The following is a 22,949-nucleotide window of genomic DNA, read 5'->3' as shown; positions in this document are numbered from 1 at the left end:
CAAATAATGTACACGCAAACGCAATTTAGATATCTTTAATTGCTTATGCAAAGTATTTAATTCGTTTAGTAATGAATACTATCATATATAAGATAGCCATGCATTGCATGTGCATGTGCATACTTGTCAAAGCCAATTGCTTGTGCATGGATATCATGCATCTTTGATTATATTGCTTGTGAAACATAAGGTATTGGATATTGGTAACCGATAGTCATTGTGTATGCATATTTGTCCAAGCCAATGGGTAGCTAACTTCAACAGTAATTAATTTCTCGATTTACTTCTTCGTAGATGGTCATGAAATCGATCATGTGAGATCGATAAAATAACAAATTTCATCTTTTATTGAAGGATAACAAACTTAGATACTAATAGAGAATCCAAGAGAAATAATTAATAAGAAAAAGAAGATAACACTTTAAATTTTGATATCAATTTAATTTGAGTATAGCCAAGTGTGCATATGCAAATTATGAAACTTTAAAAGTGAAAAAGAAATAATAATCTTAAGCGAATACAACATCCAATTTTGTGAGATTTGTTAAGACATTTTGAAAGGTGAAGCATTTTGCTTCTCAATTTTCTTTTTCAAGCACAAAATTGTCGAATAATTAAAAAAACTTAAGACTGAGCTTATGAAATGTCAAATTTAAGTAATCATTAAGTATAAAATCGTGGTTTGATGGATGCAAGTTCAATGTAAACAGGCGGCAACAAATTAAATGCTCTAGTTTTTTTGCATTTTTTTTCATAGTTTTATTTTTGTTAATCTTTTTTGCTAATAAGAAAAAGATATTTTGGTAAAAGTTTGGATGAATATGAAATTCAGTAACTATTTTGGACGTTTTTGAAAGTTTCATGCTAAATTGCCCTATTTAAATGGATGTAGGACGGTTTATCTCTTCGTGCTGTGCCCAGTTTTTTTAGTCAAAAATGGTTGCGCTTGTCTACTTGTACCTTCTCTTCCTCGTCGCACTTCTCTCCTCTCTTCTTCTAGCCGGCGGCCGAGAAGCAAGAACCAATCCGGCGATCCGGAAGCTACCGCCAGGCCCTGCGAAGCTCCCGGTCATCGGTAACCTCCACCAGATACGCGGCAATCTGCTGCACCAGTCTCTATGGGAAATCTCCAAGCAGTACGGCCCGCTCATGCACCTAAAGCTCGGCCAAGTCTCCGCCGTCGTCGTCTCCTCCGCCGCCCTCGCCAGGGACGTCCTCCAGACCTTCGACCTTGCCTGCTGCTCCCGCCCCCACAACGTCTCCACCTCCGAGATCTCCTACGGCGGCTCCGACATATCCTTCATGCCATACGGCGAGAGCTGGAGGCAGCTACGCAAGCTCTGCACCGTCGAATTCTTCAGCGCCAGAAAGATCAACTCTTTCACGTCCGTAAGGGAAGATGAGATCGCGAGGATGGTGAAGCATATCTCTTCTCGCATCTCTAGCTCCCTCGCCGTGGACGTGAGTGAGCTCGCCCTGTACTTCTCCTGCAACACGACATGCAGGACGGCCTTCGGTCGAGACATCGCCGGCGACGATCTCAGAGTTTACGACGTGCTCAAGGAAGCGCAGGAGGTGTTGGCTAGCTTCTTCATGGCAGACTACTTTCCCCTGCTCGGGTGGGTCGATGTGGCGACGGGGATGAAATCCAGGCTTCGGAAATCATTTCTTGAGCTCGACGGCATCTATCAGAAATTCATCGATCGCCATCTCGACGTGAAGAGTCGATCAGGAAGTGAAGATAATGAGGATTTATTGGATGTTCTGCTTCGGTTGCGGAAGGATGGGCAGCTGACAGAGGAGAACCTCAAAGGAGTTCTTATGGTGACATTAATTATTTTCAGTTTCGATGTCAAAATGAATTGTCGAAGTTAAATCTGATTCAATTGTCGGCAGGATATTTTCATCGGCGGGACGTATACCTCGTCGGTGGTGGTGGAATGGGCGATGGCGGAGCTCATCCGGCGGCCGGAGTTGATGAAGAAAGCCCAAGAGGAAGTGAGAAGCTGCGTGGGGAGAAGCAAAGGGAAGGTGGAGGAGTGCGACCTGCACCAGCTTCACTACCTCAAACTCATCCTCAAGGAGACGATGAGGCTGCACCCGCCGGTGCCGCTGCTCGTCCACCGGGAAACCATGAACCCGACCACTTTAAGCGACGGGTACCAAATTCCTCCCAAGACGACGATCTACGTGAACGCATGGGCGATCGGCAGGGATCCGGATGCGTGGGAGAGACCGGAGGTGTTCGACCCGGAGAGGTTTGTTAACATGGCGTCGCCGGCGGTGGACTCGTTTGCGCACTATGACTTCAAGCTGATTCCGTTCGGCGAGGGGCGGAGGATTTGCCCGGGGAAGAATCTGGGGATGCTGATGGTGGAGGTGGTGCTGGCCAACCTCTTGTACTCCTTCGACTGGCAGTTGCCGCCGGGAATGAGGGAGGAGGACGTGAGCATGGAAGAAGCGCGGGGGTCACTGTGCGCAGGAAGCATGCTCTGTGCCTGATGGCCACCAAATCTGAGGCAAACTGAGCATGTTGTTTGATCTGCAATACAGTTGTGGAACAAATCCGATGCCGTTCGTGGAATTGAATAAGTGGAGAACACTGTTATATATATAATAAAATGTCAAATTAATTTTAAAATACCTCGCCTATATATTAAAATATAATTTAGGTACCATATGAATAATAAGTTATAAATGGATGATAACCTTGTACTTTTACGCGAGAAGAATATGTTTAATTTTTTTAATTAGTTGAGGTATTTAATTACTTCTAAATTTTTATTGATCTTCTAGGTAAATCCAGATAGATTCATGATGATTAATTAAGATATATAGTTCATTTTCTCTATTCCACTCTCTACAGTGGATTGCACGCTTTTGGATTTACCTGAAATAAATCAGATATCCTTAATGAGACTGAAGGAAATAAAAATACTACCTTACGATATTTATAGTATTTAGATATATAATCTGTATAAATTATAGATTTATTAGGGTATAAAAATGAATCATATAAAATAATTAGTTTTTATTAATGTTTGTCTCATATTAGTTTTTATTAATGTTGTTTCGAATGCATAAATTATCGAACAAAAATGCAAAATACTTATAGCGATTTTTATATCAATCTTGTTCTTCGTACTTGTCGTCGGAAGGATGTTACGGATTGAACAATCTTTCCCTATTCACGAACTAAATCTTGTTTGGTAGTGAATGTTCCTCCTCTGAAGAAATTTTGATAAGACAATCAGCCTATCCTCCTTCTATTTCTTTTGTATTTCTCTCTTGGATGCACAATCAAATGAATCAAGTGCAGCCTTTTTAAAGGCAATAAAACACTTTCCACATCTACACAACGTGCAGACGTGATAACTGCCTATGCAGATATGACTGCATCAAACTCGACCACTAACAAGCTTAAATCAATGACAACAAATCCTAAAAGGTACATTTATTATTTGAAAGAGTGCCTCAATAACCGAAAGAGAGTATGTTGAGAATATAACTTGGAGAAGATCCACATGGTCATACCCAACTTCACATTTTGAGTTATCAACTTATCGACGATCGATTTGACTGACTATATATACCCACACTATTGGTGATGGGCGAAGATGTAGTATAGTGGTGATATTCATCACACGAGTGACCCAGGTTCATTCCCCGACACCTGGGTAAAACAATATTGTATTAAGGAAAAAAGATTTCGTCTTCGCCTCGATCTTAAAATTCTTATCCGTAGAGATAAACTTAATCAAAAGGATGTGTCAATGTCTGAAGAGATAACTCGACGACTAACGAGCTTAAATCAATGACGACAAATCCTAAAAGGGTACATTAATTGCTCGAAAGGGTGTCATGTTTCATTATGAAAGTGACCATCAAATAAAATAATGTAGTCTTTCTTTACACGCAATTTAGATCTTTGATTGCCTATGAAAGTAGGTTGATTAGTTGAATGATGATACTATCATAAACTATTAGAAGGTAGCCATAGGTCAGCTTGGGGCAAGGTACGGTGATAAGAGATCAAGGGCGGAGCCACCTTGTAGGGTACCCGGGCTATAGTCCGGGGGCCCGACAACATTAAAGAAGAATTTTTTTTTGGATTTATAGGCAAAAGAAAGGAAAAATGGAAGGAACGAAGAGCGCTTTATTACGTCGGAATCAGCCCATAGTTCAATCAGCCCGGATAAATCACCCAGGCTGGCTCCATCATTGTAAGAGATAGAAATGATTCTCATGCAACGGAGGTTTAAATCTCACGCTAAGTATTTTTGAATGCTCATGAAGTTTGAATCATTGATGATGTCGGATGCCACACTTGACCGGTCTATGGGATTGAGTATTCATCTCTAGAATTAATTAAATTGTAAGAATTACATACTTGAATTAATAAAAAAATAGAGCTTAATTAACCGATGGCCATTCCATGTTCATACTTGTGTAATACGTGTTGTCCCCGGGGTAATGGTGCAACGGTAACTTGACCCACGGTTTGATCCTCAGCTATGGCGTATTTGTAAAAATTTTCTTCCAAATGGGGAACACAATCAAAGGATGCTGGGCATTTGGATTGACCGCCGTATGCGCTTCCCGATTTACCTTGGTGGTCGGTGGAAAACTTCTGTGGGACTACCACAAATTAAGTCCATAAGACTGACTGATTTGTCATTTTTTAAGTAATACGTGTTCCAGACTCCAGAGTATCAAATTTAATCTGAAGTTGCTTGCCAATAGGACCCACAAATTAGATTGTGATAGAAAGAGAAAGAAGATAAATAAAAAGAGAAAGAAGATAAAACTTAAAATTCACTATCAAGATCGTAACCGTGGTCAGTGTAGTGGTCAGGTCACCTAATAAATAAGATATTAATCCAATCTAATATTTTCGGCAAAAAAGTAAAATTTATCGTCTAACGGTCCCACATGATTAGTCTTACGATCATCTAATATCATACTATGAGAGCATGATAAGTATATAATCCGATATTGCTAATAAACCTCAAGTATCTGAGCGGGATAATATCTTTTTTACAAAAAAAAAATTCATTTTCGTCTCAACCTTCAAACTTTTGTCCACATAAATAAACTTATCCAAAAGAGTAAGTGATGATTGAAAGGGTATCTCAATGATCGAAAAAGTATATCGAAAATATAAATAGAAGAAGATATACATCGTTATATCAAACTTCACTGTTCAAGCCATTGACTGATTGATGATCGATCTGACTGATCAAATCTAAATTATTGGATCAACTTCGAAAATCTCCAAGAAGAAAATATACGTTTGGAACTCATGATATCCGTGATATAAATACAGAGAAACAAAATTTATGTTTCATTATGAAAGTGACTTTCAAATAAAATAATGTAGTAATTTGTCGCACGCAATTTAGGTCTTTGATTGCCTATGAAAAGTAGCCTGATTAGTTGAATGATGACAAGTAATTAATTAAGATATTTGATTGTAGAAGATTGATTGGTTAAATGATGAAACTATCATAAGCTATTATGATAACCAATATGTCCCCGAATGGTGTAACTGACGGCGTATGATAAATCTCAATTAATTTTATTGACTATCCTTGAGAATTTATCATTTTTTTTAGATGATAACCAATATATCCTTAAGTATGCAGTGGAACAAAGTACAAATCATTTTCATACCACGACGATTTGAATCTTATGTTGGATATGTCTGAATGCTTGCGGAGTTTGAACATGAAGTGGCACACCAGAATCCACTCGTACATTTTGGATTTATTTGATGATTAATTTTGATCATGAAGTGTCTATTTTTTAAAATTAATTAAATCGTAAGAATTTGATAATTAAATTAATAAAAAAAATACACGATGACCGATCGCCATTGCATGTTCAAGAAAGAGAATACAAGAGAGAAAGAAGATAAAATTTAAAATTTTGACATCAATATAATTAATTGGGCAAAAATGAAAAGGATCATTTTTTTAAATCATGGATGTCTCATTTTTATTTTTTATAAAAAGTATCTTATCACATTATTAATCATTATTAATCATGTATAATTATTTAAATATTTTTCAATATTATTTTATATTATTCAATATTATTATTTCTTTATCATTGCATCATTCTCGGAGGGACCCTCACATCATTATTACTCTATCCGGAGATGATTCATTAATAATAAAGAAAGAGTATTAGTACAAAAATAAATATATATTATTAAAATTTTAATAATAATTATGAATAACGACAAAAGAATTTGAGACTTAAGCTTAATTTTAAACAAAATCGCTATATAAATCAAAGCAATTTAATTTCTTATTTAAATCCATGAACTTGAGTAAAATCCTAAAGAAGTAAAACACAAAAGGAAACATGAGTAACGATAATTAAGAAGAGGTTGGATCTTTAACAAAATTTATAGAGTAAAAGAAAACTTCTAAACGAATAACAGACAACAAACTTGAATATATAAAAATGAAAAAGAAATAAAAATAAAATTTATTTAAAAATTATAATATATAGATTGTGATGTGGCGGATAGTAGTCAGCATGTGATATGGTTAGTCAAAAGTCAAGTAAAATTGAACATTAAGTCAAAATAAAATTTGAATCAAGTTAAATTAATTCGGAAGCAAATCAAACTCAAGTCAGATCATATCGAGCCTGGCCCAAGTTAGATCGAGCTTTGATCAAGTCAAATTGAGCACGATCATGGAGAAAACGAGCTCTCACCAAATCAACCTCAAACAAAGATCTAAGTCAATTATCAAGTAATGTGAAGGGTCGATTCATAACTCTCTATTTTTTTTATTTGTCTTCATTTATTCTTTTCATTTTTTTTTTCAAAGTCTGACTTTCGTGTTGGAGGGGCTTTGTCGAAGTTCATCTTAGCATTTCTTCTATTTTTTTTTGAGTTTTTTTAGACTTTTGTTCGAAGCACATTCTTACTACTCAACATTTCGAAAATCAATCTAAAAGAAATTGATGTTAACTATTCAGTAAAAGGTGAAATTCACTATTCTAGCGGTTCCATGATTATATATGAAGAGGTAAATTGAGAAATTACAGTTGATCATGATGGAGAAGTGTATTGTTTTGGCTTCGTCGAGATTCAATTTTTGTCTACTTCAATAATTTTGTTTCATCGTAATCAACTCAATTATGTTTAAAAAGTAATTGATGCCAACTCGACTTGTATTTATAGGAGATCGAAATTAATTTCAATCATGATTATTTTATTAGGTCATCCCATTCTGTAATCTCGGACAGAATATTTGATAAAACTTGTGATAAATATGAAAGTTAGTTCTGGATGTTTCTAAAAGTTTCATGCTAAATTGCCCTATTTAAATGGATGTAGGGCGGTTTATGCTCTTCGTGCTGTGCCTATTTTTTAGTCAAAAATGGTTGCGCTTGTCTACTTGTCCCTTCTCTTCCTCGTCGCACTCCTCTCCTCTCTTCTTCTCGCCGGCGGCCGAGAAGCAAGAACCAATCCGGCGATCCGGAAGCTCCCGCCAGGCCCTGCGAAGCTCCCGGTCATCGGTAACCTCCACCAGATACGCGGCAGTCTGCTGCACCAGTCTCTATGGGAAATCTCCAAGCAGTACGGCCCGCTCATGCACCTAAAACTCGGCCAAGTCTCCGCCGTCGTCGTCTCCTCCGCCGCCCTCGCCAGGGACGTCCTCAAGACCTTCGACCTCGCCTGCTGCTCCCGCCCCCACAACGTCTCCACCTCCGAGATCTCCTACGGCGGCTCCGACATCGCCTTCATGCCCTACGGCGAGAGCTGGAGGCAGCTACGCAAGCTCTGCACCGTCGAATTCTTCAGCGCCAGAAAGATCAACTCTTTCACGTCCGTAAGGGAAGATGAGATCGCGAGGATGGCGAAGCATATCGCTTCTCGCATCTCGAGCTCCCTCGCCGTCAACGTGAGCGAGCTCGCCCTGTGCTTCTCCTGCAACGCGACATGCAGGACGGCCTTCGGTCGAGACATCGCCGGAGACGACCTCAGCGTTTACAACGTGCTCAGGGAAGCGCAGGAGATGATGGGTAGCTTCTTCATGGCAGACTTCTTTCCCCTGCTCGGGTGGGTCGATGTGGCGACAGGGATGAAATCCAGGCTTCGGAAATCGTTTCTTGAGCTCGACGGCATCTACCAGAAATTCATCGATCGCCATCTCGACGCGAAGATTCGATCAGGAAGCGAAGAGAATGAGGATTTATTGGATGTTCTGCTTCGGTTGCGGAAGGATGGGCAGCTGACAGAGGAGAACCTCAAAGGAGTTCTTATGGTGACATTAATTATTTTCAGTTTCGATGTCAAAATGAATTGTCGAAGTTAAATCCGATTCAATTATTGGCAGAATATTTTCATCGGCGGGACGGATACCTCATCGGCGGTGGTGGAATGGGCTATGGCGGAGCTCATCCGGCTGCCGGAGTTGATGAAGAGAGCCCAAGAGGAAGTGAGAAGCTGCGTGGGGAGAAGCAAAGGGAAGGTGGAGGAGTGCGACCTGCACCAGCTTCACTACCTCAAACGCATCGTCAAGGAGACGATGAGGCTGCACCCGCCGGTGCCGATGCTCATCCACCGGGAAACCATGCACCCGGTCACTTTAAGCGACGGGTACCAAATTCCTCCCAAGACGACGATCTACGTGAACGCATGGGCGATCGGAAGGGATCCGGATGCGTGGGAGAGACCGGAGGCGTTCGACCCGGAGAGGTTTGTTAACATGGCGTCGCCGGCGGTGGACTCGTTTGCGCACTATGACTTCAAGCTGATTCCGTTCGGCGAGGGGCGGAGGATTTGCCCGGGGAAGAATCTGGGGATGCTGATGGCGGAGGTGGCGCTGGCCAACCTCTTGTACTCCTTCGACTGGCAGTTGCCGCCGGGAATGAGGGAGGAGGACTTGAGCATGGAAGAAGCGCCGGGGGTCACTGTGCACAGGAAGCATGCTCTGTTCCTGATGGCCGCCAAATCTGAGTTAAACTGACCGTGCTGTTCATCTCCTACAGTTCATAATTAAATAAGCATTATATATATATATATATATATAATAAAGTGTCCGATTAATAATTTTAAAGTTAGATGACTTTCATGTAGAGTTAAATTTCATCTTTTATTAAAATAAATTATGTGTCCTATGTCTCAAGGGATTCATTATGTTGGACTGTTGGGACGATGAATTTTATTTTTTACTGAAATAATTATGTGTACTGTTAATTTTTTAAAATATCTCTTAAGTAATCAAGTATATTGTTTTGATAGGCAAACATGTGCAAAAGTAAATATTAAATTTAAATTTTGATAGAAAATATTAGAAGTGAATTGTTTTAAATTTAGTAGAGTAAAAAATAAAATATATAAAATTTAAATTTAATAATATTAAGTATAATGAGATAATTATTAAGATAGGAGAGAATGAGTTATTTGTAATTAAAATTTTAAATATTTAAGTTCATATTTACGAAAGGATAGAGGGATTGGGACAGATATTTTATATAAAAATATAAATGAAATGGTTAAAATAGAATAGAGGGTAAAGTATTTTTAAAATTTAAAAAAATTATAAATCGACATTAGATTTGCTATGTCGTCATATGAAGTTAAATGTTAGATTATGATTCAATCACATGAGTAAAAGATAGAGTTATAGAAATGAGAATATTATAGATGTGTTGACATATAAGGATGGATAAAACAAAAACGAAAATATTAGAAAGAAAGTCGACATTGTGTCTATTAAAGAAAAACTTCGAGAAATATGTTTAAAATAGTACGGATATGTATGTAGACGATCAATTAATGATTTAATTAGATGATATAAAATCATGATAAATATGCATATCAAAGGAAGATTAAAAAAATTGATTAGTAATAATAAAATAATATAAAATTTATCTAAATATAAATAATGATATAGTAAAAAATAAAATTTAGTAGATCTCATTTAGTAAGATAAAAATTGATTATTGTTATTATATTTCTTAAATAAACAATGATGTTTGACTCTTTTATCCTATTTAGAATTCAAATTATGATCTTTTATTGCTCCTTTAAATATTTTACCAATTACATAACACCCATGGAAAGTGTTATGGGTTGATATATCCTGATCAAGAAAGTCAAGATTTGATTTACATGGATAACACATCAAACATATCCAATTGGTTTGGCAACTGACTCCATACTCGATTGGCTCAACGTCGGACTCCATACTCGACTGGCTCGGCGCCCGACTCTGTGCCCGACTGACTCGATGCCCGATCGACTTCTCAATCCTCCAAACGGAGGTCGACTCCTCAGTCAGTCCAGTCTCACTGAATCATCACTCCTGCCCAAGTGGCTCCACTTCCCCATCCCTACTTCCCTCACTCATATTTGCTTGAGCGACACGTGGAATGGTAAAGTACTCAACGATAGATCACCTACCACATTTAATACAACATGACCTTTTACTAAGCATCGGTGATGAGATCCTCCTTTACCGTGATGGGATATTCTCCTTACCTTCAATGTGACATCTTCACATATGACCCTATAAAAGGATCTCGCTTCCGCCGACCTAGGTACGCATACGCACACACCTGTATACACACTCTCTACATTTACTGTTCTTCTTTTCTATCTTCGATCGATGAGAGATTAACTTGGACGTCGGATGGCTGAGGCCAGGGCACCCCTGGCCTCCATCCTAACCCTTCTTCTTCTCTTTGAAGCTCTACAGGAACACTATCTTCTCCAACTGCTCATGGGCTTTGTGCGACTTCGTAAACATAAGAGTCAAATGTCTAATGATTTATCTAGAGACGATCTCAAATAAGAACAGAAAGACATCTTGCACCTTTGTACATACACATTGTTGGACTCCTCTATCTCTATAATGTGCTTGTTAATGTACCCCTTCCATCCCTATGAAAAGAATTCCTTTCAATTCTTCAATTCACTAAAAAAAATCATAAGCATCCCTTTGAGTTTTTCTCTTCTATAAGTATGCCAAAGCATTAAAAGTTCACTATATTTTAAAATTTAAAGTGCTTATATCTGAAATGAAAGTTCACAATATAGTAGTCAATTTTGATCAAATTGCTTCAACTTGATCAAAATTGCTACTCATAAAGAACTTGTGTATCAAAATACTCTTTACAAGTCTACTAAAATTGCTCAAACTTAATTGAAATTAGTCCAACTTAATCAAAATCGTTTAAACAATATTGTAACAATACTGTATGATCAGTAGTTGCTATAATAGTACTTAAGCAATTTTAATTCTATTTTGCATACAATCAACATGGAATTCCTTCCAATGGAGAGAATTGAATCTCCATTGGCTCATCCAATGGCAACCACTCACCAATGAACTGAAGATGTTCTTTTCCATGTTCTTTTCAGTCTAGAGAAGCTTAATGCCAAGTCAACCTAAAAATAAAAATGGCTGATCTTTCTTGAGAATTTGCGAATCGCAAGCTAGCCACCTTTACGAATAATCACTAGCACAATAGCGCGAAGTAGTCATCGATACGCAAAAAGAATGCTGTTGAATCATGTAAACGCTAGCCAGAAGATATTACCAATCAATCTTCATGTTCCTCTTCACCTTCTGAATCTAAAAGCCAAAAAGGACCAACAAAAATCATACATTATGATAGATCCTATCAGAAAGAAACTATCAAAACCATGAAGTTTGACGAGTAGATACTGCAGTAGAGGACTTGCCTGATCGGACATCGTCACCAACTTGGCCTCTAGCCTGGATTTGTTTCACAAGCATTCGATACATCAAAACCCACCAGTATATGTGAAGAACGAGCAGTGAGAAGAGAAGAGTGTTGAATACATAATAATATATGGGTCCTTCAAATTTGTGCTTCGCCTTGTCCAAGGTCAGGACGACTTCGTAACTGTTGAAACATGAAACATTCTAAGGAATAAGAAGTAAACTAGGAAGAAAATATAGATGCTTCTTCTTTTTGTTATTACATTTTAATATTTCTGAGTTCTGCGGCTAAATATGTAAGAGCAACTTAAGGATAGCCCAAACTGTTGTGTGAAATTGTGGTTTTCGTGATGTCAGTAAGCTTCTATGTTTCTTTGAGATAAAGAATATCTTAACATGAATCAACATTCTTTTTGTCAACATTACTTGTAGCTGCAAAATAAAGAGATGCATGAGAATTGACCGCTAATGTGGTTTTCAACTAAAGCTTTGAATATTAAGTGCAAATGACTTTAGGCTAGGTTGAGTGGGAAGATAGTGGGAGAGAGCAAGGAGGGGAAGACACATAGATCATGGATCTCTCATATATAAACCAAGCGTCAAAGTACATTGTTGGAGGAATATGATTCCCATATTATAATGCTCAGATGCTCAAAACAGGTAAAAGGTTAGCAAATACAATGCCATTGCAAAACAGTATCCATGACTAATTATGCATCTTAGCACTGAAAACAGTCACGAGGTACAAAAGCTACTTAAATAGCAACTTGTAAGAGAAATCGAATATTTTACCTTGTGCTTCGGAGGATCCAGAATGGAAAGTATGTAAGACGAAGTATGACCCATGATGCAACAAACATAAGAAATGAAATGTTAGCAAGCCATTCTGTTCCACTATACTTGGACATCTTCCCCACCTCCAAAAACACATCACTTGCATCATGTATGGCCAAAACAATTGAACCAACCCGAGCAAATCTGCTCAAATACAAAGAGCTAAATTACTAAAGAATCGTAATCTTAAAGAAGAAGGTAAAAGATCAGCTTATTATTACTTCTAGAAACATTATCATTTTAAGCCAAAAATTTGTCAGAGTTTGGTTACAGAACATAAACAAAACTACATAATGTTTCTTCCAAATATTTAACTTTGCGAGGCATTAGACTGTATAATCTGACTTGTAATATCCATTTGATTTGGACAAGGAAATCCTTTATTAGTAGAACAAAGACAGATCAAACCTCTAGAGTTGGTAACACATACCAGCTAAAGCCACACTTGTCTGCCAATCAGGTCACATTTAAGTGGAAGGAAGGTTGGTTTGACCCCCAACAGCTAGCATAAAACTCTCTCAATAACTTCAAGGACATGGATCTTACTCATATGTTGAATTGCATGGTAAGATTCATGTAACCAAGTCTAGATAATAGGGTTCATGATTTTTAATTGTTCTGTGCCTACTTAATCATACATTGCAAGAGATGAATCACACAAAGGTTTCCAGCTAGAGAGAATAACATCTTATATCCATCAACAATTTCATACACTAACCTTTCAATTTGGCACTCTTAACTGAATACCAGTAGGAATAAGAAACACCATTGCTATAAGTAGTAGCATTATGTCAGAGTACAATCTGATCTACAAGTATGCAAACTCTGCCTGTTCTAGAAAAGTATTTCATCACGCCACATACATGCTTAAATATGCATATCCAGTGTAGCCCACATTGTGTACAACCTCACGTCTGCATATATAGTTGCATGTTGCTACTAATTTTCAATTAATTTACCCACATCAAGCAAGTTCACTAGCCTGAGTTAATTTAATATTTTTAGGAAAATATAGATAAGAAGGTACCTAATTCAGTTTGTATTTAATTTAATTTTGAATGTAAGGAATCAAAAGATGAGAAAGGAAGAAATGCCTTGAAAAGAGAATGTAATAGGAACAAGAATGGTGATTGGACTATTTAGAATAAAAGATAGCTTTTAGAACAAGGACTACGTGTTTTTCTAATGTTAGACCGAGACAGCCTTTGCTTTATGTCAATCACTAGGAGTGGGGCATATATAGCCCAAAACCAGTAAACCAAATTGAAATTTTCAATTTTTTAGTTTATCAGTTTGGTTTCAGTTGGAAAGTAGTCAATCCTTTTGGGTTCAGTTTGCTTTCAATTTACGTCCTGGTGAGACCAATAAAACAAATCAAATAAACTAATAATTATATAAATATAAATACATATTTTAACCCACATTAACCTATAATTTACTATGTATTTGGTTATTGTCTGAATTCTTTTTATCATAAACATTATAATAATTATTAGCTACTAATTAAATAATATATTGTTTAGTAGCTTAGTAGTTAGTATGCACTTGGTTTATTTTTAATTAAAATTTTGATTTAAACTGAACCAAACCAAAATTCTCAGTTCAATTCCAACCCAAACAGTTTGCATTTTGGTCTGATTTTTTCAAACTCAAAAGTTTGAATTAGATTTTATCTATGAAGTCAGTAAATCGAACCGCACCCACCCCAAATAACTATGTATGGTAATTTCAAACTAGTTTGAAGGATTTTTTTTTTTTGATTAAGCTCTTAAAAACAATTAAATTATATGCTTATTGTAGAATTTAGGGAATAGGAAAAGATTGTATTGTGTTCATTATCTTTCATGAGAAAACCATTACATGCATACGTATAATCATGATAAATCACAAATCTAGAATTCCCTGTGGGACTAAAGCTAAGTAGATAAGAAACCCTACTAATAAATATTTCAAACAATCCTCATAAAGATGGAGCAATGGCACTATCTATACCAGCTTGTTACATAAATTAGAAAAAGTCTTATAAACATAACCATATACTAGACATAAAAATGATGAAATAAAATATAATGCTCGCAATGTGAAACCAAACTTAAAAATTAACAAAGCTTGCAACCAAGATCCAAGAGACCTATGATCAACCAAATTTTGAAAATAGTTGAAAAAGCATGAAGGTGGTCCGTACACAAGCAAAAGCTGATAGTGGTGGTGCATGCATCCATTATGCCAGAATGATGGAAAAAGAAAACCATAGAAAATTGAGGGTGACAACCAACCTGAATATATAAGAGAGCACAATCAGCAGTACAGTTGCTACATGATGAGACATTGAAACACCAAAGTCAGATCTCCTTGTTTCCCAAAATATGAGAGCAAAAATAGAATACGTGTAGAAACCAGCAGCATACATGTACACGACCTTAAGTTTTAACCTGGATGAAAAACAAACAAGACTTAGGCTTAATCCAATTAGCACACTAACAACAAGTGAAAGATCATTGTCTGGAAAATAGCATGTCTTACTTTATTTTTTGATCAGGCCAGACCTGATCTCCTGGTCCTACCCAAAAATATTTGGTATTTGTGAACCATGGTTCATTGTATGTGACGTAGACTGACAAAAGCTCTCCTGAACAGAAGTAAAGAAACTTCCATGCTGACTCCTTACACTTCTTGACTTTTCTTCTCCTTTCGTTTTCATCATTCATTGTTTTAGGGATAAGCCGCACAGCTAATGTCTATATAACAAGAAAAAATACTAAATTTCTCAAGATACTCAATCCTTAATTGTGAATTAAATTGAAAAGGGAAGCATGGAAAGCCTACTAATGAAACATCAAACTTGATTCCATGTCCTATGTCACATACATAGAAGACAGATTAAACTACCATACATATGATTGCCTTACCCACACAATTACCTGGACAAATATACAGAACTCCTTAAAAGATGTTTTCCTACAGGTTCTCTTCAAGTTTAATTTTGTGCAAATGGACATCAGCATAGCAGATTAACATTTGATCTCATTTACAAACCATTTTTGGGGCATGATAAATTGAAAAGTGTCACCGTTATTGCTAACAAAAAAATAGTTTTAGTGATCAACCATTAAGGCATTCTATCCAAGACTGCAAATTAAGATCCTTTTCCAAGCACAGAAGTTGGAACAATAATCTTTCTTTTAAAATATTAAAGGGATCCAAGATTATAAAACTAGTTATCTGTTGGAATTTGTTCATAAAAGATTTTCCAAAACACGGAGAAGGAGAAGAAGAAAACTATGTAATCTGTTGGAAGTCTTCAAATTTGAAAGGAATCTGAGACATTTAACATGCATTCATGCATAAAGTATGTTTTAGGAAAAGGTGTAATTAGTGGAGGCTTGAACATGATGGAATCATTTGCTAAATCATGCGCAATGCACATGAGCAATGTGACACACTGTGCTACATCCCACAAACGCACTGTCCTATACCACATGATGCCCCTATGTCTACCGAGGCTTACTTGATGTACAATGTGGTGCTTTATTGGTTGGGGCATTGTACACTTTCTTAGCTGCAATGACATGTGTAATTAATTTATTGTCACATAGAAAATCACCATCCACCTAAGCAGCCACACGTAGATGGCCAAACCACTGACTAGACCATTGAGTCTTGTAGACGAAGCTTTGACTAACAGATTTGTGCACTTTAGTGGACAAAATCCATAAACTTTGTTTTCAAGTTAGGTGATCACAACTTGCACAAGATCAAATGATCTTATCGTATCTTAGAGGAAATTTGCTAGACCTCAATTGCACACTTAGGAAAGCGACTACACACTTCAGGATCATCACTTGCTACAACTTGACAAATTATCATTCCAACCCATTAGTGACTATATATTTCCTACAATCTTAAGACTTCGATTTTCGCTGAAGAGAGAAACAATCAAGGAGATAGCAGTTCTAATCCATTTGAAGAGGTTCGCCAATTCCAATTTCAAACAGTGATTGAAAAAGATGCACCTCCTTCTTGCACCATTGGCGATGATCTATGTTCTCAACACTCCCAAGCACAATGAGGAAAAACTTTTGAGTCGATTCAAGCATGGAGTTAGTGGGAGAATAATGACTTGATCTACTACAACCCCAACCTTAATCCAATGTCAAACGATGTGTTCAAGACCTACCAACATCATGTGATGGAAAAAGAAGTTTCTTGTAAGTAAACTTAATAATTTTCCCTTAGTCAATAATTCTAGTGTACTGAAACAATTATATGAGTTGCAAAGAATTTTCTAATGACTAAAGGAGATTAAAATGAGTTTGGACAAATTCTTTGCAATGGCATTGGCCATCGACAAACTCCCACCTTCTTGTAAGGATTTTAAAGATCCTCAAAGCACAAGAAAGATATTTTCCTCATGAAATTGAGTAATGCACTATAAATTGAGGACGAATATCAAAAGAAAGAGGAAGGCTCTCACCAAGAAAAGTCTAAGGAACTTGTGATGGTGGATACAATGGACAAACCATCCCCCCATTGAAAAGTCCAAATAAAGAGAAAAGACCACTTGCTTCTTTGTGTCAAAGGACACTTTAAAAGAGAGCATTGTCTTAAAAAGAAGAAGAATAAAGGGAAATCTTTAAACTCCTTAGAAGAAAACTTAGCCACTTTGATTATTGAGGATGATATCTTTGAATATACATCTTGTCAGTGGGTGGACTCAAGGGTTACAAAGCATGTGCGCAACAAGGATTAGTTTTCAACATGGAAAACTCCACTACAAGTCCAATACAAGGATGAGGCATGGTGAACTTTTGTTCACATTGGAGAAAAATCCAACTCTTGATGATGTCTTGTATGTTCCAAGTGTTAGGAGGAATTTAGTGTCTGGTAGCTTTCTTAACAAGCACAACTTTAAATGAGTTTGACAATAGTTTAATAGGGTGGCACATGTGTATAAGAGATTGTTCAAACCTAATATCAACAAAATGAACCGTTTTGCCTACTTGATTGATATGTTTAAACAACATGGTAGATTACTACATGTTTACTTTAAGGGAATGCATGATATAATGGAATGTAGCTTATTCCTAGTGTTAACAATTCCAGTTCATGCATTTCTTATGAGAAAATAAAAATCAGTAAGAAATCATTTCCTTAGGTAGATAGAAGCTCTAATTTATTAGACTTGATGAGAAGTGATGTGTATGATTTGCATGCCGACTCCACTATAGGAAATAAAAAATATTTTATCACTTTTATTGATAATTGTTGTAGGTACTGGTATATTTATCTTTTCCATGCTAAAATTGAGGTCATAGATAAATAAGGATTTCTAAAAATGAGATTATTAAATCAATATGAAATTACTATAAAATATCTAAGATCCGATAGGAGAAGGGAGTCATATGATCCCTCTTACTTTAAGGCCGTAAGAATCATCCATAAGATCATGACACCATTTACATTGAAGCAAAATGGTGTGGCCAAAAGGAAAAATTGGACATTGACATGATGAATGTTCATTATATCCTATACAAACATAGCACACAGGTAGTGAGGTGAAGTTTGGTAATGGCTTCATATATATTGACTAGGGTTCTTTTTAACAGAAGACTCAAACCTCATATGTAGCTTGGAAGAAAAGGAAGCACAAACTAACGTAAAAAGTTTAGGGGTGTAGGACAACAATTAGACTAGTAGATGTGCATATTCTTTGATACGCACAACATAGTAAGACATAGGTTCCTAGTAGTGAAGCCTAATAATTCAATAGAAGTTAATAAAAATATTAAATCAAGGGATGCCAACTTTGATGAGACAGGGTTACCTTTTTACAAGGGGTAATAATGAAAAAGAAATGTGAATAGTAATAATGAAAGATACAAGGCTAAGTAGGTAGTTACAGGATATATATAAAAGGAAGGTATTGACTTCATTATATTTAACTCTAATAGCGAGAACTATCTCCATGAGAATCATTGGCATTTGCTTCCATCTACAATGTTGAGATCCACCAAATCAACATGAAAATGGTGTACCTAAATGGTAAGCTCATAGAGGAAATTTATATGTATCAACAGGAGGGTTTTATAGTTACCAAGGCTAGTAAAGTCTCTTTATTGTCTTAAACAAGCTCCTAAAAATTGGCATAAGAAATTTAACAAAGTTTTCTTATGGATTTATGCTAGAAGAAATGTGTCTATAATTGGAGTTTCTCCAATTAAAGTGTTGTCATATACTTCTATGCTGATAATATGCATATTTTTTGTACTAGCTCATATGAAATTAATGAAACTAAATTTATCTTGTCTAGCCGCATTGATATGAAAGATTTAGTCGAAGCTTGTACGTTATATTTGCCATTAAGATTACAAGAGATAATAGTACCCTCATGTAGACTAAATATCACTACACTGAGAACATGTTTAAGAAACTTAAGTTTTTTTATTGCGCACACTTGTTAGTACTATGATGGTTCTAGCACTACAAGTACTACCTAATGGTGGTAAGGCGGTATGTCAAGGAGAGTGTGAAGCTAATGGTTACATATTGTATATCATGATTTTTATTAAACCAAATATCCTATTTGTGGTGGGAAAATTTCGCAGATACGCTACCAATTCAGGAGAAGTTTACTAAAGTGTCGTTATAAGAGTAATAAAATACCTAGAAGCGACAATAAAGTATAACATATTATATAGTGGGTTTCAACAGTGCTTGAAGGGTACTCAAATGCAAGTTGAATAACCAATCTAGCGAATCATTTCTTCACTAGTAGATGATTCTTTTGATGGAGGATTCATTTCATAGGACTCTAAAGAGTAGGCAATTATTATGGATTTTGACCATGTGGTTGGAGATTATGCCCCTGTAAACCAAAGGAAAGGAAGAAGAATGGTTTATAGATCTATTGCTAGAAATTCTAATTTGGTTCGAGCCAATACATCCAATGTTGTCAGCATTATGATAGCCAGGCTACACTGGATAGAGCTTATAGCAATAATTATAATCAAAAGTCTACACTTATTGACTAGAACATAGCTATGTAAGAACTTTAATTTCAAGATATTATTTCCATTGGCTTTGTCAGATTAGGACAAAATTCAGCAAATCCATTAAAAAAATGAAATCTTAAGGTCATAAGGATGGGTTTGAGGGCCACTAACTTAATTCATTATAGGATGAAACCCCCACTCAATTCATGAAAACTTAATGTTTTGAGTTCGATGAATGTTAGGACTTCTAACAAGTGAATGTACCAAATATTCATCATCCTCAGGCAAAAGTTTTGGGTACTTGTAGCACAAAGGAAGAGCTAATGCTCTTAATAAACCATAAGTGTTGTATCTACAAAAATACTCCTAGTTCCCTATGTGATATAGAGTGAGATCACTTAAGGATTCAAGAAGTCACAAATCTTCATTAAGGAATGTAGACACATAGCCAAAATAGTATCAGTTAAAGTTTTAGGCACCTAATTTAATGGACTGTAAAGGAACTTCAGCCTCATGTCTACAATGTAAAAGAAGATTGAGTGATTTAAATATAAATTCTTGCATAAAGTTATCTCTTGAAAAAAGAAAGAATTAGTGGAGGCACCATGTGCTTTATACCTGGTGGAGTCATGTGCAACATACATAAGTGATACCGTGCGGGCAAGCATTGACGCACAATTGCATACATGCATCTGTGAGGGGTGAAGATTGTTAATGTGGCGCCTAAGTGACACACACAAGTACACATGGACTTACATGATGCAAATGATGCTCAATGTGACACTTTTTGGCGCAGTTTACACTTTGCACAAACCCATTATCAGGAATCGCATTGATAACGTATTTAATTCATTGTTACATTCCTCCATAGCTACAACGTGAAATAGCATGACCATTAATTGGTTTCGTATGCCAGCATTGCAGTACCATTAATTGTTTTTGCATGCCAACAAGTCAAACCTGATCGAAGTGGTAGGACCTAATGGGTCTAAGAGAACCAGTGCATTGTCCAAGCAACCCATAGGCCCAAATCAACCTTAGATGGGTGCATTGGATGAGTGCAGCTCAATAGACACAACCCAACCAAAGATTGTAGATTGTTTTATGTAAGGGCCAGAAATTGGCTGAACAGGATCATTTTGAATTCAATAAAGAGTTCATGGATTCCAACAATTTCCCCCTCCGTATAGATTAGTAACAAGCTTTCTTCTTTGCAAACGAATTTTATACCATCGAATTTGTGCACCCCGGTAGGCAGATTCCAACAACCTTGTTCCTGAGTCGGATGGATGGTGGATTCTTGCAGGGGGAGTGCAAGTGTAGAGGAGAGAACAATCTTATCAATATTGTAGAGAAAATTTCCGAATCCCGATTATAGACTAACGAATTATTGAGGGTAAATTAAGCCCTACTACGCACTGGACGAGTGATACGCCATCATTCCAACTCACTAGCGACCAAATTTTTCCACGCTATCCACATAAGTCTTAATCAAGCAAGTCAAAGCAAGACCGTATCTTCTCGAACACCCTGCATCCAAATTGACAAAAAAAAAAAAAAAAACCAAAACAAAACAAAAATCCAAACTTTCACCAATTCATGAAACTTCGACAAAGGAAAATCCGAACAGTGATCGATACATCAACTAAAGGTGCTCTAATCACACACCTCGAAGACGAACCTATCGAGGAAGAATCTGACAGTGAGGAAGAATAGCGAGAATAAGGGCAGCGCCAGGAAGTCCTCGTACGCGGGGTACGACTCCTGCTCCCAGCTCAATGATCTGAAACCTCCCATCAAATCCATCTCTCCGGCCCAACAGAGAGCTTCAAGATCCAGAGAGACGGGATCTCGCAGGCCGCCGAGGACGATCGTAGCTGGATGGCGTCGAGGGCGAGAAGGTATTTCCAATTTTAGGTGGAATCTGCGAACGCAAGTTGTCGCCGAAGATGCAGAGATCAAATCCAACAGCCAATACCGAGAAGCCACGTGGACGTTTCCAATTCGGTTTAGAGCATTAGAGCCGAATAGAACTGCAACGTACGTGGCATTATAACGTCATAGGCTCCACTGCCACACATGGTGGTCGACCAATCTGGTGGGACACGGGTCAACCACCAGTTTTTTAAAAAATAAAAAAATTTTAAAAATTTTAAATTTGACTTATAATTTTACTTGATTGTGAAAAAAAAATTAAAAAAAAAATGCATGGCCCACCACTGTCACCGAATTTAAAATAAAAAAATAACGCGTTCAGAACTCTGAACGTGTTAAATACCTCACAGGCCTCCCTCGCTCCTCCACGTCCTTTCCTCGCTCCTCCACGTCCGCTGTTAACGCGCGATTAACAGTGCGTTACGGATGCTCTTAGTAGAACGAGATTAGAGCCGAATGATCTCAAACCTTGCATTGACGAATACTTTGTATTCTGTCTCGATACTTAAAATTTTATTTTTAGTCCACAAGATCGATTAATTTAAAGAGCATCCATCTAGTTCCAAGAAATTTTTTTATTAATTATCAGAATAAATTCAAAAATATTTATCAAATTTATCATTTCACTAAAAAAAAAATCTATCTTGATACTTTAATAAAAGATAAAATCCATCACCCCAACGGATCCAGATATGTAAGAAGGTAAATAAAGAAACTATAGTTATCACTACGGAATAGAATATTATCTCAATTTTATCGAGATTCGACTCTTATCCACTTCAACAAATCTGTCCCGTAATAAATAAGGGCAGAGCCAACTTTGAACTATCCGAGCTTAGCCCGGGGTCCGACAACGCCGAAAAAGGAAATTAAACTTGGATTTACAGGCGAAAGTAAGAAAATTTTAAAAGAATGAAGAAGATAGTCCGGGTATTACATTGAGGTAACTCACAATCCGAAATCAGCCAAGGTAAATCATCCAAGCTGGCTCCACCATCAGTAATAACCAATTCAACCATGCCTAGGAGCTATCTTAATACTTAAAACAACATAGAGTTGGTTCTTTTTTAGAATGCATGAAATTAGGTTCTATCCCCAAAAAAAAAACATATTACACACTCAATGAAATTAGGTTCTATCCAAAAAAAAAAAACATATTACACACTCAATTGTAGAGCATTATATGATTAAGTGGGCATGATTGAGTTGATTAATTATAACTTTTCAGATTTATTGAAATGAGCAAGGGTCAAATCTCGATAAAGTTGAGTTATAGTAACATATTATAAGTTCCAATAATACTTGGCATAGGATAAATAAAAAATCTCCAACTAAATTCAATACAAGACGGGTTACAAATTAGGCGGATCAACCCACAGACTTATCAAAAAATATAGAAAATTTTTAAATTTGAATTGTAGTTTAGAACTAGTCTATTAAATTTTCTATTTTAATTTTAAATTTTAAAAAA

The 22,949-nt window shown here is 36.6% G+C and overlaps 2 protein-coding genes and 1 pseudogene across 3 annotated transcripts; 2 read left to right on the top strand and 1 right to left on the bottom strand.

Moving 5' to 3' along the window:
* The first annotated feature begins 936 nt into the window (after positions 1 to 936).
* LOC141847829 (cytochrome P450 71A1-like) lies at positions 937 to 2,528 on the top strand (annotated as a pseudogene).
* A 4,845-nt stretch (positions 2,529 to 7,373) lies between these two features.
* Positions 7,374 to 9,051, top strand: LOC141847453 (cytochrome P450 71A1-like). Its single transcript, XM_074735499.1, has 2 exons — positions 7,374 to 8,288; positions 8,361 to 9,051. Exons 1-2 carry the CDS (start codon positions 7,401 to 7,403, stop codon positions 8,991 to 8,993), a joined length of 1,521 nt encoding a protein of 506 aa, XP_074591600.1. The 5' UTR covers positions 7,374 to 7,400; the 3' UTR covers positions 8,994 to 9,051.
* Positions 9,052 to 11,385: 2,334 nt separating this feature from the next.
* Positions 11,386 to 21,443, bottom strand: LOC141847567 (ASC1-like protein 1). 2 transcript variants are annotated; one of them, XM_074735623.1, is made up of 6 exons: positions 21,212 to 21,443; positions 15,075 to 15,289; positions 14,828 to 14,983; positions 12,510 to 12,695; positions 11,717 to 11,901; positions 11,386 to 11,606 (listed from the first exon to the last, which is right to left on the bottom strand). In XM_074735623.1, exons 1-6 carry the CDS (start codon positions 21,347 to 21,349, stop codon positions 11,575 to 11,577), a joined length of 912 nt encoding a protein of 303 aa, XP_074591724.1. In that variant the 5' UTR covers positions 21,350 to 21,443; the 3' UTR covers positions 11,386 to 11,574. The 2 variants fall into 2 exon arrangements, with proteins under 2 accessions (XP_074591724.1, XP_074591725.1); XM_074735624.1 differs by having other exon boundaries at positions 21,225 to 21,310.
* Between the last annotated feature and the right edge of the window lie 1,506 nt (positions 21,444 to 22,949).

The sequence above is a fragment of the Curcuma longa genome, chromosome 16 (genome assembly GCF_044706935.1).
Source record: "Curcuma longa cultivar G26 ecotype Majalengka, Jawa Barat chromosome 16, ITB_CL_G26_1.1, whole genome shotgun sequence".
Classification (NCBI taxonomy): domain Eukaryota; kingdom Viridiplantae; phylum Streptophyta; class Magnoliopsida; order Zingiberales; family Zingiberaceae; genus Curcuma; species Curcuma longa.
The sequence above is the reverse complement of the archived record's forward strand: the minus strand, read 5'-3'. Positions and strand labels throughout refer to the sequence as shown.

Excerpts from the sequence above, each read along its gene's own strand:
- LOC141847453 (XM_074735499.1), top strand. The coding sequence starts at position 7,401 with ATGGTTGCGCTTGTCTACTTGTCCCTTCTCTTCCTCGTCGCACTCCTC. Across the intron at positions 8,289-8,360 it reads ACCTCAAAGGAGTTCTTATG|AATATTTTCATCGGCGGGAC; the intron begins GTGACATTAATT and ends AATTATTGGCAG.
- LOC141847567 (XM_074735623.1), bottom strand. The coding sequence starts at position 21,349 with ATGGATTTGATGGGAGGTTTCAGATCATTGAGCTGGGAGCAGGAGTCG. Across the intron at positions 14,984-15,074 it reads TGGCCTGATCAAAAAATAAA|GTTAAAACTTAAGGTCGTGT; the intron begins GTAAGACATGCT and ends TTTTTCATCCAG. Across the intron at positions 11,902-12,509 it reads TGGATCCTCCGAAGCACAAG|TTACGAAGTCGTCCTGACCT; the intron begins GTAAAATATTCG and ends ATGTTTCAACAG.